The sequence below is a fragment of the Amblyomma americanum genome, chromosome 11 (assembly GCF_052857255.1).
Source record: "Amblyomma americanum isolate KBUSLIRL-KWMA chromosome 11, ASM5285725v1, whole genome shotgun sequence".
NCBI classification, from domain to species: Eukaryota; Metazoa; Arthropoda; class Arachnida; order Ixodida; family Ixodidae; genus Amblyomma; species Amblyomma americanum.
Genome location: NC_135507.1, coordinates 8,480,001 through 8,497,404, shown reverse-complemented (window position 1 = coordinate 8,497,404; position 17,404 = coordinate 8,480,001). Strand labels below are relative to the sequence as shown.

The 17,404-nt window shown below is 44.3% G+C and overlaps 1 protein-coding gene across 3 annotated transcripts in view; it reads right to left on the bottom strand.

Moving 5' to 3' along the window:
* Positions 1 to 17,404, bottom strand: part of LOC144110476 (uncharacterized) — a 30,193-nt gene that overhangs the window by 10,024 nt on the left and 2,765 nt on the right. For all 3 annotated transcript variants that reach the window (XR_013309850.1, XM_077643388.1, XM_077643389.1), the window contains exons 2-7: positions 16,319 to 16,567; positions 13,052 to 13,235; positions 10,546 to 10,803; positions 7,707 to 7,862; positions 2,445 to 2,591; positions 18 to 142 (exon numbers count right to left, since the gene is read on the bottom strand). Coding sequence is in view for 2 of the 3 variants with exons in the window: in XM_077643388.1 (XP_077499514.1) it covers positions 18 to 142; positions 2,445 to 2,591; positions 7,707 to 7,862; positions 10,546 to 10,803; positions 13,052 to 13,235; positions 16,319 to 16,567 (1,119 nt within the window). In the remaining variant the exon portion in view is untranslated. The remainder of the gene's footprint in view (positions 1 to 17; positions 143 to 2,444; positions 2,592 to 7,706; positions 7,863 to 10,545; positions 10,804 to 13,051; positions 13,236 to 16,318; positions 16,568 to 17,404) is intronic.

The following is a 17,404-nucleotide window of genomic DNA, read 5'->3' as shown; positions in this document are numbered from 1 at the left end:
ATGCAATCAGTACACACCAGGTTGCCATCTGAAGTTCGTACCACGGTGTGGTCCCTGAAAGTCATGGCCTTGTGGTTAGGCCCCGGAAAGAAGAGATCTTTGTCCCAAATCACCACGTACTCATCACCGTCTAGATCAGAACCTAGCAAGCAATGCAGAAGCAAATGAAATGAAATGGCATTAATCTCCTCTGGTCACAAGCGCCCTACACTTGTACACTGTAGGCTACCCAAACAGGTTGGAACTGCACGTTCACAATGCAGCCAACTTGGCTGATTTCATATTGTTTGAAGCTGCAGCTATTTATATGACTTTCAAAGGCTTTAATAATCCAAAATCGAATAAACTATGGTCCAGGAGTGAATTAGGATTACTGCACACATAGGCTAAACAGTGTCTTTAGATGAATCTACAGAACTTGCAATGGCAGTCTTCCCCTGCGGTAAGTACAGCCCCAGCCATAACATTACGGAGCATGCTTCGGCCATCAAACTCTTGTCACGCTGTGCCTAACGAAAATTAGGAAGCACTTATACATATGTTAGCACATGGCGCTGATGCGCTTGCGTATAAACAAAATAAGCCTTATACGAAATGTGTGAGATAATTTCAAACACTGAAGCGTGCTCCGTAAAATTTTGGCTACCCCTGTACACCATCAGATTACTCCAATCAATCAGTTTTTGCAGCTATACTTGCAGCAATCAGTTTCAGTCTCAACAGCAGAAGAAGCTGTGCACAGCCAGTCTTCAACTGAGGTACAGCGCATGCCTTTCCGTCTGTTACTGCTCATCACAACTATTCACTGCATGTAACATGATCATACATGACATCATGTCATCCAATGTTCCTCAACATCAACTTCTACATGCCATCATGCCAATATGCTGGTTTTAAAAGATGAATGCCGGCAGCATAATGTTTACAGTACACCAAGATTAGCCACTAATACAAAACAGAGCTGACACTGACAAGTAACAAAAAGCTTGTACAGTAATCCCTCGTTATAACAAAGTCAGCGGGGCGGCGAAAAAATTCGTTGTAAGCGGTAATTAAATATAAGCGACCACCCGAGAAAATCTAAAGCAGTCGAGCTTTAATCGTGCCGCAACTGTGTGGAAGTCAAAATAGTGTATTCAGTGAAGCAAAACTTTATTCAGGTACAAAAAAGGCAGTGAGCTTTGGCTGTTTCCAAGTTCTTAATGGGGCATGTGCAACCCCTGCTCTAAACTGACCAAGCATCGCACGAGGCCACAGTCGCCACCCATGCTTTCAACCTGCAGGGTATTTTGAATCGCGTAGGCAGCAGCTGCTTTCATGGGGGGTCACGGAGGATTACAAGAGTATTGCACTGGAAAGCACCGCAAATGCCGTGGCTCGAGTCTGAGGTTGTGTCTGTTGTTCTCAAAAAACGATTATCCGCTCGTTGTGGGTACGCGGCGCGATTGTGAAAACTGAACGGTTTTGCAGTAGGGTCTTTGCATGATTACTGGGCAATTTTTTCCTGAGGTGTGCAACTGTGACACTTGCAAAATGAGAGTTTTCCGGCGCACAGTTGTCAATGACATATGTGCTAATTCTACGGTTCGAGTGTCGGTGTTCGCGCAGTGTCGCGCGTCTGCGCGGTTGACAAATGTCTAGGAACAAAATTCATTGACCCTACCACGCATTTAGGCCGTTCGTCTAGTCGGATGGCGCGAATCAAGCATGACCAGCCTGAGAAAATTGTCGGGGAAACACCATGATTGCGTTGACCCACCATGTTGACAGGCTGACTCGTTGCATGCGATGCTCAGATTTTTCATGTTTTCGGCAAGTTATCGGTCGATTTGCACCGTCAAAAATGAAGCTAGGGACGGTGTTTTATTGTGATGCAGGCCGATTATGGCTAGCGGCGAGCAAATTTCTAGAACGGCCTCTCCAAAGTCGTCTTCCCGATTTGTTAACGTCGCATCTCGCGTCGAACATGGCAAAGCGCATGCGACCAGCAGTCGCTTGCGTCAAGGCAGCAGCTCGACAACACCGTTGTTCGCACTTGCAAGCGCAACCTGCGGGTCGCCTTCTCGTTTGAAGCAAAAACTCTCGGGAATGACGTTTGCGCGCTTTCAAGAGTTTTGTCTGCTTTGGCCGATTGAAACAATTAGGCTTAGCAATGACTACGGCAGCCAGGGAGCAGCTCAGCTCGTTGCCTGGTGCGTCCGTGGTCGGTGCCGTTGCCGGAAGCTCGGCTCGCTCACTCACGACTCGCAAGTGTGAATGGCTCATAATCAGACTGTAGGTGTTTGCAGCGCACACGAAACACGGACGGACAGAAAAGGGAACGAAACAGGGGTTCCCTTAGTGATGAGGTGCAGTGCCAGCAGCTTTGACGGTCGCTTATTTCGAGTCACAATTTTTTTTTCATGAAAAGTGTGACACCACCAGAGGTGAAGTAGGTGACCTACCTGCCATCTCGTTGGGGTGTGGCCGCTCCCCTCTCGCTGGGAACACGATGCAGTCCCTGATGTGGCGCAGTGCTGGAATGTCGACAGCCTCAAACTTTCGCACATCCCCGGGGTGAAGGCAGGGGCACTTGGTCACCAGCACAGTGCCTGCGGTGCAAGGAAAAACAAATGCGCCAAGGTTACAAGTGCAAATGTTGGATAATGTCAATTAACGTATTTACTCCCACTTTTTTTTACAGAAAAGTTGACATCTATTTGGGGGAGGGTTTATTAACCAGGAAAAAAAGTTTCCAAAAGATACTTTTATAAGAGCCCAAATTTCATATCATACATACAACTGCCCAGCCTTTCTGCCTGTCCGCCTCTCCATATTCTAACGTGATGTAATCCATATGTCTAGCATTTGAAATCTTGAAGAATTCGCCATGAGCAAATAACGTTTTGGAAACGCGTGCTTCAAGGGTAACAAGGCAGAAGGTCAAGCAAGCTGGTATATGTTATCTCCGGGAAACAACAGAGCTACATGGACAAGGACACAAAGAAAGGCTTGTTGTCTTCTGTTTGCGTCTGTGTAGCATGCTATTGTTTCACAAAGGTGCTTCAGAAGGTTTGTTTTTTTTTTTAACGATTATGTAGCAGTCCAATTTATCATTATTTAGGTACTATTACCAAGCATGTAAACACTGCCTTCCATGTACTTGAGGTGCTTTGTTCGGAACAAGTTGGGTTTTTAACCGCGCTCTCCTTTTTTATATGTAATGACCTTGTGTATTAGAAAAAATAAATGGTTCTGTAAGTGCCCAACTGTGCCACCCAGCATCTCTTTTGCACCAAAAGTACTTAAAATGCTCAGTTCAAAATTATTCGAAGCAAACTATCATACTTACTCGCATAATGAGCCTACTTCTCTTTCCAGAAAACTTAACATCAATTTGGCAGAAGGGTTCATTACACAGGGGAAAAAAAGTATGAATAGATTTTTTTTGTGACAGTGGAAATTTAATTTCAATTCGTTCCTCTCTCCGTCCATCTGTCCACCATCAACAAAACTGCGTGGTCAATAATTTACGCTCCCATGTCACCCGCGTTCGTGTCGCTGGTGTTCAGCATCATTTGCTTCAAAAGGCATTTGCTGCATAAGGGCACAATCAGACTATTTTGCGATAACTTACGGTGCCGGCCAACCATGGCAAGATAAAGCAACCAAGGTGAACAGTGGCCCTGAGGGCCAAGGCACTGAAGGTCAAAGTAGATTCTCAACAACAAAACTGGGGGGTGGGTTCATTATGTTCAATACAGTATGTACCATTTGCTTCAAAACAAAAGGCAGCAATTACTCTCAACACTGACTGCAATTCACGTCTCATCCTGAGAAAGCATCTGCACAAAACGGTGCAAAGGTTAATCAATCTAAGATACTGGGACTTGGCTAAAAAAAATAATGAAACATGCAGCTGCATAAGAGCGGTAGACATGTTCAATTCTGATCGTGAACAGAAGAGTCGGAAGACACCCACACTGTTCGTGTGCTAGCTGCTTTTGCACACAGCGAGCTTTAAAGAAGAAACTAAGCATGGCGGAAACGGAATAGTTCTGCGGAGCCACCAAAAGACGACTTTCAATCCAGGCCCAGCAAGGTACCCGAATACTTCCTAGCACCCACTACGGGGCTTCACACTTGGTATAAACCACATGTAGATTTGCAACTAGGCTGCTCCTTCGAAACTAAAGGAACTCAACTCTAAAGAAAAGATGCGTGAATACAAAACAGGTCTGGCAGTCACACTAAGCTGTCTTTTCGTGGCAGCTACAATGCATTTACACTAAGGTCACAAATTCTGTAAGCGCTCAGTAACTCTGGCTGCAGAACTCAACCACTCGTGCCTTCTGCCACCATTTTTCAGAAACAAGAGTAACAGCTTTCTCCAGCAAAGAAGTGTCCTAAGCTCATACATACAACCAGAAAATTAAGAGGGACCCCCGTCCTGTTCGACGTTCTACACCTTCAGCCATAAACGCTCCTTTGAAACTTGAGGGAGCTACAGTCTTGTCACATGCAGCCTGTTATAATGCTTTTAGACAATTAGCCAGCACTCTAGGAGCTCTCAATCCTTTCAGGCCCAGTGGCTCTGATCATGATCTGAATATGAGCCCAAGACTCACTGACAACTCAGATCATAACCTGAATGTCAGTCCAGGCTAACTCACGACTCAGATCATGATCTGAATGTGAGTCCGGACTCACTCACAACTCATATCATGATTTGAAATGAGCCTGAGTGAGCCCAAGTAAGTCGACTCATGAGTGAGTCCGGCGACCTATGCTAACAAGGGAGGGCGTCCAGTGCCACGAATGGCGTGTGCTGCACGCACGCAAGAGACATCTCTCTCTTTGGCTGGGGAACTCATCGCATGCGGAGCTCCGCTCTCTGCCAGCAAGGTGAGGCCTCATGAGAACATTTTCCTGCAAACTCGTCCCATCTGGCCTTGGAGTTTCTCCCCTGCCCTAGCGTGGGCAAACATTCACTCGTTACCTTGCTGGTGATTCGGACGACCTCATTCCTTAGCGTATTTTTTTGCTAGCTGGCGTTATTGCTTTTGTAGTAATAAATGACTTGTCTGTGTCAGCCAGAGTGTTGTTCCTTTGTTTCCCACGCGCTCGGTAGTGCGTGCGATCACATGGTGGGGTTGGCGGTTTTAATGCGACAGCGTTAAGGGCCCTGTGTCCCAGAAAAGCAGGTGTTGGCGTCGGCGGCCGTGAGCGAAAAATCTCAGAAGCATTAATAAATAAAACGCAGAAGAAAATTGGTCGAATTGGGGAATCCAACCAGGGCCTCCTGAGTGCGAGAACAACAGCTAACCACTCTGCAACGCCGGCTGGATGGTTTGGAAGGAACAAAGGCACATGTAGTGAATAGGGCGTTGTCTTACAAGGGTGCTTTTCACCCTAGTCTTACAATTAAGGGTGCTTTTCCTTCTCTTATGGTGCGGTTCGGGTGTCCACCCAGACATGTGAGACAGGCGTCATTTCCTTTCCTTAAAACCAATTTTATTTTCATTTTCCCTGCCTTAGGGCATACACACGGATGATGGCGTTCCTGGATTCCTTGGCAATGCTGCAACACGCTGTGGCATCTTAGAAGCTTAAGCGTCTTCCAATTTTTTTGAGGTGTCAGCCAGAAATAAGTGGGGAAAACAAACTGATCACCTTATTTCAACCCCACAATGTGTAGAGGTGTCAGTTCATCCAACCAAGAAGAAATAGCACTCGTAGCACGAACTCAAATATTAAATATAATACAAAAGCACTGAAGCTCTATCTTGGCAGCAGATTGAAAACTGCAGGGCGATGCAGTACCGAGTGGTAGCGCATCCTCTGAAGGTTGAAAGCCATCCAGCTTTTAACCTTCGAAAAGCCAACCAACTCTCCCAACAATTTGTGCTGAGCATCCGAAAAAGCCATCACAGAAAAATCCGTTTTGTGGACGAAGCATGGTGCTGCTGAAAGGGCAGATTTCAAGGTTATGAACCCCCACTGTGAGGAACACCTTCAACATATGAATATCTCAAAAGCTTCAGCAGCGACTCAGTCTTTGAAAATATTGCATTACAAATTTTTTGTCAGTGCAGAAAGATGCTGTGAGCTCAAGGCTCGAAAACTGGATGCTAGGAATGTGGTAGCCTTGCCTCTTACACGCCACCTCTCAAAAGAACCAGCGCTCGTCTTTAACCAACTCAAGAATTCAGCTTGCACAGAACAATACACTTGCCCTCACACAATGAAAAAAATAACGCCAGAGATAAAACCTGTGTATCATGTCATTTTCGCGTATTCTTGATAAAAACTGTGACACGACCCTACACTTTCACTGGCAAGTGCTGCTTCAAAGCAGTTCATATTAAATAAAAATTTTCAAAGAAATCACCCGACTAAGCAGTTTGCACCCACTAAGTCCCATTGATTCCATTTGAAATCATGCAAAAAAAAAATTGATAAAGAACTGATGGAACTCTAATTTTCTCATCTTGTTGATTTATCATCCTCCTACACATGCTAACCTCTGGATATCATTTTTTATATTGAACAGCTTTAATTTGGGCCAGAAAGGGTTTAATGGGGTTTCCCCTTGATACCACTGCAAGCCTTTCACAATGCATGGTCAAACAGCTGCATGCCCTCGGTTTCAGTGCTAATTTCAATAGTTACCCTCACCCACAGGTGTTTTTAAACTGCCAGACTGCTGAAAGCCTTGACCACTAGGCTCTCATGCACCAGCCAACAGCAAAAGACCTCTGAATTCCTCAGCAGGGCTCACGCCAGCTGAGCATGACTAGAGCACAAACCACTTTGCTACACCTCATCTACATGAGGTCAGCACAAATTCCAGAGCAGTGCTGAAAACTAGGTCTACTAATATAACTGCAATACTGACTCTTGAAGTCTTATCATGACATAGTGAGTTATTTCTAAGAGTTCCCCAGAGTGGCCTCAGAGCACTGAGCACACCTTGATGAACCGAGGCATGAAGTGACACCGCACTGCATAGTGCGAATGACATAAAGTTCCCACAAGCTTAGAAGGGAAGTGGCTTGGCAACTCATTAAGTTCATGATCATTAAGCAATGATCACAATCGTTGCTCTGGTGCATTGTGTGGGTATGGGGAATAGAATGGTGTGGACAAATTGATTCTGTTGACTGCGGGCTACCAATCTAATTTCAACGTAGCTCACCACACCATAATCATTATAGGTCCATTTGGTTTGTGCGACATGTTTCAACTATGAAGTGACACAAACATTGCACTTTCCACGCAACAGACACTCAGTTCCTTGAAACAGGTGGTGCATGGGTACAAACACTGCCAGTGACCCATTACAAGATTAATACAACCCTTCATTAAGAGCCCATTCCCCATTTTTAATCTTTTCCATCTCAAACATGCAGCCCTCAAATAAGAATTATGATATACTTGAGACTTCTGTTGGCTTCCATTTGAACTGATGGCCTTTAACATCCATTATCAACAATGGCCAGATAGTAAAAAAAAAAATATGCACAATGCGACCACACTAAATTCCCACAAGAGAATGAAGAGTGCCAAGGGCAAAACATGAATGAACAACAAGTCAGTACGTGGCAAGCAAAAACCTTGGCATGAAAAGATCTTCTGAATGTTTACACTATACCATGCATGCTTGAAAAACAGAACACACTGCTGAGCACCAGAAAGAGTCACGCCATTAAACAAAGCAGCCTGACCTGTGAGGACATGGGTGGCCCTGCTTTCAGTGCCTATTTCAGTGTACTGGACAAAGACCTGGCCATAGCGAAGCAGCCCAGTCTCGTCCATGACGCCCAGCATGTTGCGGCCAGCACTGCTTGCCACGGCAATGCGACTCTTGGTTCGTAGGCCATCTGGGAACATGGGCAGTGGACTGCAGTTCATGAAAAAACAGATCTACAGAAAATTGAAAGTCACACTTAAGGAACAAGCAAACAATAACACATGGTCACCAAAGCCCCACTAGAGTCACTGTAAAATGTTGTGGCATTCATCTGGAAAACTATTTAAAATACAGAGGGGGTTCATTTCGAAATTCAGTTTCAGCACTGGTTTCTATTCCTGGCTTGAAATGGTTCTATGCGGCTAGCTGCACAGAGTTCCGAATACAACCTCCAGCCATTCATGGGACATTACAGCCCAGCAGCAATCGGAAATGCCACTAATCAAGTGACAAGTACAAACGGAGGTAAGATGACCGAAGGGGATAAATGCTACCATGCACTCTGCTTGGTAATAGTATTCAACCCTAGGAAATGAATGGTCCAAACAACTGCCGACACTTTTACACCGCACAATTAAAGTAGTCTGTGTGCATTACGGCATTACTGGTTCATATAACTCGTGCTCACCCTCCTCCATGCTGAGCTGCTCATTAAACTTGTCAGCATAGCCTCACTTGTCCAACTCATTCTCAACACCTGTATTATTTACTTTCTCAAAAAAAATGCTGGAAAGGAGACCACAGGCAGACCGTGAGTAGTGTAAAGCTAACAAATAGAAGACGGCACGACATTATTATTAATGGGGCATTGTGATGAGGCAGTGCAACATAAATGAACAGAAGACAACAACATGGATTAGAAAAATTGGAGGGGCACTGAAGCTCTGTCTTAAGGGTATGATGCGATAGCGCAATGGGTTAATCAATACCCACATATGTGGAATTGGTCATTCTCGACTTCACACTTGTAGATCCTTGGGAGTCATCATACCATTCCTAGCGGAATGGTGGAGTGGTTAAGCGATGCGCCACTAGCTTGTGATGACAGGTGCTGCCACCACGGTGGGACTTGTGCAACACAGGTTGCTCTTCCTGAGGCATCAATCATTAATTTAACTGCCACGTGCCGCTGTGGCTAGTTTGCTCGCAATCCAGTGGGCGGGCGATGCTGACACCACAAGGTCACTTGACCTAGGTGGCCTACCTGGTTGCTTTTCCGAGGATTTTTTCCTCACAATGCCAATTACGCCGATGACGTTGAATTTTCTGCAGAATGGAAGCCTTAATGCTGTCACGTCAAAGTACAAAAACAGTCAAAGCACTTGATATTTTGTTTGAAAACAAGCGAGAAACAGAGGGCCTCTGTGGACCCCATCATCAGAGCCAATAGTTTCCAGAGAGCACCGTCGTCAGTCCAACCTTCTCACTGCCTTTCTGTTAGTGCTCCGAACTACTTCTATCACTGAAATAACTGCCTACAACCAACACAGTACTAAGGAGATGTACAAACAGTGTCAAATAAATTCTGCCATCTGGTTTGCAAAATCATTATCAAGTGATTAAACTGAAAGACGTTATATTAAAATTAAGTTCTTGATGTCCGATTCCCCAGGAGAATGACGCATTCTGATGTTGTCAACACTGGTGCACTAGTCTCTACCTATCACTCAAGAATGCAGGCAGTTGTTGCCGGCAACACCGGTGCACTACATTTGTGAGCTCTTCATCAAATGTGAAGCACACATCAGATGCTCTTTTACATTGTAGAAACAACCAGTCGCACGATGGCACAAGGACTGGACTATCAGGCTGGTATGGCAAAACAAAAAAAGAACTCAGTCGCAGCATGATGTAATAGTCAGGCGTTTATTTACCCTGCAAATTTTAAGGCGACTGTTTCAGTGTCAGTGACGCCATTTCCCCAAGAAAATGTCAAAGGAGAAAATTCTGGAACAGTAATTAAATATGTCACAGCCCAAGAAGGCAAGACCTAATGAACACCACTAGTAACTAGAAAAGAGGCATGAAGAAAAGGGGTAAAAGGTGCATGAGGTAGAACGATGAGGTTAGGGAAATTTTAAGGAAAAAGCCAACTGCAGCTGGCGCAGTAAGGAGTGGTTGGGAATCACTGTAAGAAGCCTTCATCTTGCAACAGACCTGGCTAAATAAGGCAACTGTTCCTCAGGGGTATAAGTTTCTCCAAACTGCCTAGAAGAAAAAGTGGCACCACAGTGGTACAACCACCACAAGTAGGTCGTAACAATATGACTTTTTACAAGCATAGTAGTTCAGACTAGTTGGTGTAGGTATGTCCACTCATATTTAGTAAAGCAAGGAGTAGTCACACTTTAAAAAATCAAAATTCACTAGCAAAATCTTGCCACCACTGCAAGGTCCCAAATTTTTCCATGCAAGTAAAATGCTTACACGAAGAAGACTACCCAATTTCACCACTGGTATCTGTAGTAGAGCGCATTCTTAGGCTCCTTTGTGGTCATAAAGTAAAGGATTCCCAGGCAACCAATAAAAAGAAAATGGTGGCTGTCATTCCTATGTTCACATAACCTAAAGAAAACTGCCCAGCGTGGACAGCATCACGGTGCAGCTGCAATTCCATAGCAGAATCCATGTTTTTGCTGGACACTAGCCAAGCCAAATACAAACTGTCACTTCCCGGCATTTCCATAGTGGACGAAGCACTCGTAAAAAGCTCCAACAGTGGCACTTCTTTTCCCCCATGTAATTTTGATAAACTGCATGCCTGAAAGGCTTTGTAGCTGTAGAAATGCGCACATTGTTCACCATGTACCCACCCATGGCATTCTTGTAGACTGTGCACAAGAGCAAGCGCACGAAGGGGTGCTGCGTCAGCAGGAAACCCCGGTCTTTAAGCTCACGGAAGAAGAATGGCCCCTCCACATAGCTTCCAAGGACATTCAGAGCTGTGCTCTCACAAACCAACGCATCGGCAAGCTGGAGAACCATGCTCTGCTGGAGGTTCACAAAGACATGCCCCGGGACACCAAGCTGCTCCAAGATGGTGATGAGGGGCCTGTTCAGACAGACTGTACCTGAAAAGTATGCGAGAGAAAGATACTGCACAAGTTAATGGAAGAGCATACTGGTTTTAATTCTGTCTTTTTACAATGCTAGCTCTGTTAGCATAGTTCCCTAGGTCTCACGCATTTGGCATAGTCCGTCCTCAAGTTCATCTCCTATTCTGCAGGAAAAAGAAAACTATATACATATGTACAAAGCTGCTGGCTCAGACAAGGCCAACCTATGGCCACTTGAAACCTGGTCTCCATCCTCCGGCAAAGGTAAACTTGGGCAACCAAATTCAAACTGGAAGCACTAACCTAGACCAAGATACACAGTGCACTTTCCCGCAGCCACGAATCTGCTCAATCATTCATAGGCTATGGTGACTATTTGTGTTTTACCAGTGGCAGTTCAGTGGCAGTAGAAGTCATGCATGGCAACAACCGTGGCACCAGCAGGTAGCACTGGTCCCCCGTCGTGCCCTCATTTAATGTTTTTTTTTATTTTTCAGATCTCTTTATACCATATCTTTATACCTACCATATCCTTTTATACATCAAACCTTGAACGTGGGTAAATATGCTTCAGACTAAGCTAATGTTTATAAATGAGCACTGAGATCTCAGTACACAGGTAAGGCATTTTGGTCTCACAGAAGTACGGCCACAATGGCCGAGTCCTGAAACCGTGATCTCGTTCTGAACAACATCATAACACAGGTACAGAGTTGCCCCAGTGAGTTTGCAATGCTGTTGGCAGGTTACATGCAATAATGACACCATATAAAATGACAGCAGGGCACTGGAAACATTATCACTTGCTGGCCCACAGTAACAAACATGCAGATTAAAGTATCTTGGTAAAATCAGTGCGCCTCTTTGGTTCCATGCAAGGTGGGATGGTTGAGAGGAAGGAAGGTGCAGTGACTGCCTCACTCTTGGTGAATGCCTGAATCATGACATGACAGAAGGAATGAAAAAGGAAATGAAAAAGAGGAGAGAGAGAAAGAGCCAGCGTAGAAGAAGACTCCAGCTTAATTCCAGCTGCTTGGATTTTAGCACTGACTTCACAAAGCACTGACATCACACAGCCCATGGGTGTTTTTGCATTCCACCTGCACTGGAATACGGTCACTGTGGCCAGGGTTTGGTCCCGCTACCCTCATGCTCAGCACCTGAATGCTGCAGTAACTGAGCCACCACAACACACGGAATGAAGTTCAGGAGAGCAAGCTGCCGGGCTAGTTGGTGATGCATGTTGTAAACTTGGAAGCGCAAAAAAACCGGACGACGGACAGAGTAAGGGAACACAAACACACAGGTTCAAGCTCTCGTGAACCTGTTTTTTGTGTTCCCTTACTCTGTCCGTTGTCCGGTTTTTTTGCGCTTCCAAGTTTACAACACGGAATGAGCACTGCTTACGGGCACATTTCTATGTATTTCATAGATTTTCACAAGCTACAATCCAGTATCCCATATCAATTACAGGACTGCTCAGACAATCAAAAATACTGTTATTTTTCCAGCTGCAGCGAAACACAAAAAAAGCATGACACTTGCCAAAGTTGGATAGTTTTTTCAGCTATCTTCCAAGCAACCACCTACCCAGCATAGCATAATAATTTTAAATCCGTATTTCTCCTAGATATTCTGAATGAGTTAAAAGAAAGAGGGGAAGACAAAATGCTCGCAGTCGAATGACACACAGCATTTGAGGACTAGTAAACAACACAATGCCTTGAAAGAAGGTAAGTCTTTCTTTCTGACAACAGGTGGTACTGCTATTTGTCCCAAGTAACTATGCAATGTTTGAGAAACTCTGGCCAAGATAGACAGCGATCAACATTTTTTGAATTCAAACTAGACACCAAACATATTGTAAGACTGGCTGGCCTTCAGCTTTGCAATCTTCAGAGGCAGGCGCTTAACGAAGAAAACAACGAGAAGCGCCGAACACTCCATCCCTCAAGCGTGCTCAGAACGGACCGCTGCCTCTAGTCTGTGCCTGGACTGCACCGCTGGTTGTTCGTGACGCTGTGCTTTGCAAGACGTCCCTTATTACAATATTATGTTACCACAGGCCAATAAGATGTCAAAAGTGTGCGAGATGGAAACAGAGGTGTGCAAGGAGGGTAAGAAAACAAACACAAAGCCCCTTAGCTTACAAAATCACACAATACCAAGTTAGACTGTCCACTGCCTGCTTTCTCTGTGGCTTAGACGACAATGGGACACACTCAGTACAAACTCACTAAAGTAAAAGGATCTAATAACTCACGAGGGGCCGAGACCTTGATGACTTCAAGGACATCAGATGAGGAGCAGGGAAATTTGAGCATGCTCTCACGCAACACCAATTTGTCACCATCCAGCTTCGGGTTCAAGCATACCATGCCCTTGAAGCCCGCATAGCGGATCTGGATGGCCGACGGCTCTCCTCTGATGCCTAGCTTTTGGCAAACCTGACACCACAGAAAAAAAAAAGAAAGAAGGTGCGTCTGCCTTCAAAAGCATGCCATCGAGGAAAGGAAATTCAATAACCGCATGGAGTACCGTGGTGCCAGTGCAGCGCGTAGCATCAAATTTCTTTTGTCAAAGTACAGGTGAAACAGAAGACAGGGGCAAAATTTTATTGGAACTAAATCCAAATCGAACAACACTCCAATCCAACAATGTCAATCTCTACACATGCTCCAATCCAAAGAAAGCAGCTCAGAGCCTTGGAACACTGCCAGCAATTGGAAGCCATGATAATTTTTAGAACTGGTGAAATGGAATCATTTCAAACCAAAATGTCCCAAATTAGCTGCACATAATATGATGCTGTCTGTGAAAAAAGGAAATAAGCAGAAAATGTAGACTTGGCTAGAGTATTAGCATGCACAACACGGCATGCAATCTTTTCAGCTATGCTTTTTTCAGCAAAGAACACACACTAGTTGCTAGCAGAAAAACCACTAGTATGCACTACACACAATATTTGCTCACGTAATTTGCAAGCTTTTTTACTTTAAATTAAGGCTTCAAAAAAGGGGTGCATAAATTCCGCGAAAATTTTGTGAACACGTCCTAAATAAACTCTGCAAAGGTTATAACCCGCAATATATAAACTGTATATTGTCGCCTAAGTGTCGACGCCCCCCAACTCGCTCCCCTCACTGCTGGCCAAAAAAAAAGTTGACTCCAAATATAAAATGCATGCCCCCTCCCACGCCGCCCCACGTTAAGTAAATCCCCACGGGATGGCATGACGGCACCTGCGCAGCTCAAAGCAATAAATGCGCAACAATACAGCCAGCAGTCAGAGGCAAGTGTGGAGATAACAGGCAATAAAACGGTGCCCTCACATGCAGCCTGGCTGACTAGCAGCAAACCGGACAGGAAATGGTTCAGTAGTTTCGGATTCCGGCACGCGCGCGCAACTGCTCGTCCGAGAAAACAACCGCCAGCATGAGCGAACTGGATAAACGCCGTGCAATTCATCCCTTTGCCTCTTGCACCTTTCATAGACGCACACGGCGACGCGGCCGCGTCAATGTTCCCAAGCCTGCCTTGCGCGCTCCCGCATGCACGCTGGTGGTCTGGCGCAGCAAGATGCATAAAATATGCGAGCAAAAGTTTTATATATATATATATATATATATATATATATATATATATATATATATATATATATATAAACCCTGATAATAAATTAGGGGTGCATAAATTACGCGAGGGAACAACTTACACGAGTAAATAGGGTAATGTTCCGGAGAGGTACTTTACCATTAACAATAGGCCACTAACTCATAAACTGCAGCATTCTGTCTAGCGTTTATGCTTCCATTAGTACCATCAAACCGGAAAACAGAATAATTCACCCTAAAAAAAAAACTTATTTTCATAAAGCAGTCTTGGTAACAAACCAATGTCATACGTAAAATATTCACTGCTTAAGGCCTGCTAATGCATCTTACAATGTGAAGCAAGCATGGGATGAAAAGTCACAAAATGACATCAAAATATTTAGCAACCCAATGAAACATGCATAGTCCTTTGTATGCATTGTTTAAAGAAATACTGAACACAAAATGAAGCTGGCCCATACTGATAGATTACTGCATTCTAACAACAAAAGCAATAATTTAACAGAAAACGGGGCTTTCATAAGAGGCAAGAAAATTAAAGACAGATGTTACCATCACCGGCCGATTTGATAAGCAAACTGCGGTGCGTCGAAACAGCTTTTTTCGAGGCGGAACCCTAAGTTGCCCAGCCGTTAACTCCAAGACGTTGATCATGGAGTCCTTTTAAGCGCGAACATAGCCAAGTTCAATTCGGGTAGCGTTAAAATTTTTAAATACAATTTTCTCAGCAATAAATGAGTATTTTTCTGCTGGAAAAATGTCAACGTACCAAGTGGAAGCATGGACATGTTAGTGTGTCATTATCGTTCAACGCACAAGACAAGGACGAGACTAGTAACCAGACACAGTGCTGACTGTCTGTGTACTCGTCTCGTCCTAGTCTTTTGCGCTGTAATGATAATCAACATACCCAGAAAAGCCACAGAACTTCCCTTATGCCCTGGGGCAATAAATAACGTTATCAAAAAAAAAAAAATTTGATGGAGTTTTCCTCACTGATCAGTCTGAATACACTATCAGTAGTGATAGCAACGCTAGTAATTTCTGCCATTCGATAATGCATATTATTCAAAGAAAAGGATTAGGAACTGATACCACTAATGAAGTACTCAGAACTGGCATTGTTATGGCAACTGGTCTTAGTGCGGCAAGTTACAGGCATTCTGGATTCTTGGTATGCATTTGAAATAAGGCAGTTCCACCTCATTAAGTACCACTGCCGTTACTACTGCTTCCATCCAATCATTAAGATCCTCTTGCAGTAACCACAGTGAACCATTTCCCGCTCTTCATTTCAACGGTGGAAGTGTGCGGAGAGCCAAATATGTTCTTCAAGCCTGAATTAAATGCTCAACATAAAGCACTACAGTTACCACATTTCCAAAAGATTATCTGTATGCCATCATTATATGCTTCCAGTACTATATACATTCCCTACATTTAGAAGCCCAACACCTTACCTTTGCCTTGCCTCTCCCCACTAAGTGAAGGCTTGGGCAATGATATGAGAAAAAAAGATTCATTCATTTTTCATTCCTTCACTCACTCACCCTTAACTCATTAATTTTCACTTATTCACTCACTCTGTCCTTAATTCTTAATTTGTTGATTAATCAGTTCCCTACAAGTCCAATAGAAACATCCTCATGTGATTTGATTCCCAGCCTGTCTAGCTACATCAGAAAGTGCACAACCTAAAAGCAAGTCTACTTTCAACATACTCGGAACTGGCGTCGCACCAATGGAATGACCAACTAGCTTTGGTGCAGCAAGTTATATAGGAATTCTGGATGCTTGGTAATGGTATGCATTCTAAATAATGCAGTTTCTCCTCATCAAACTTAACTGAAATTCTAAATATGCACTTGTACAGCTCTGATGATGTGAACTCATAGAACAACAAAAGTAAGCCGGACCTTGTTAAGAAGCGACCTTGACACCATGCCGATCCCATCAGAGAAGATGTAAGGATTTCCAGACTTCGGATGGCGGCCACCAAGTTTGTCCTGTTCCGTAATTGCCCCAACTCCCAGAGGCACCTTCACCGACTCCTCTGTTGAGGAAAAACACTGGCCCATGCGTGCCATCTTCTTGGCAATGCTACCGATCTTGCTGAAGTCTCCCATCCACTCACGAATAGCATCGGGACAGTGTCCTCGGGTGACCTACGTGCAAGGGCATAGAGAAACAAACATCTTGCAAACAAGAAAACAATGCTACAAACAAAGCACATGGAGCATCTTCATAAACAAACATATCTATAGTGAGGCTACATGTGCTACACCAGAAGCAGACCACTAGCTGTTTCTCTCAGAGGGGTGCAGCATACTTTCTGAACATTATCATCATCAGGTGCTCCTGCCACCAACCTAAGCCAGCTGCAGAGCAAATTACCTTGAATTATTAATTTTGACCACCCTTAGCCATATTATTCCAGTAAACATTTGAAGCTTATCGCTCCATTGAACTCTAAGCCATCGCCATTATATTTTATTCTCTTGGTACAGAAAATAAACACACAGCATATGAATTAAGTAGAAAATGTCTGAGCCAACACAGATGCTCTGTGCATGGCAGAGAGCCTACCATATAGTTCGGAAGATTGCTCTCCATTTCCTGCACCTCTTTCAAACCTTTACCTCTGGATCACCTATTATGACGTCATTTTTACTTGTATCACACTTCACAACTTCATGGCAAGCAAAGGGCAGTCTGATTGATTCAGTATTCCCAATAGCGGGTGCCAATGACAGCACCTGTCGTTAGTGATTCTGGAGAAACCCGAAAGCGGCTAAAGTCCAGTAGAGATGAGATTACAAAGTTTGCAGGGATAAGTGCGGCAGGTGGTGCAGGTCAGAGAGGTGTAACTGGAGAGCACTGGGAAAGACCTTTGTCCTGCAACATTCAGAATACAGCTGTGCATGTTAGTATTAGCAGCCCCTGCCACTTAGCACATCTCAGAAACCAGAATGCTTAAGTATTACCTCTTCCATTCCCCTATG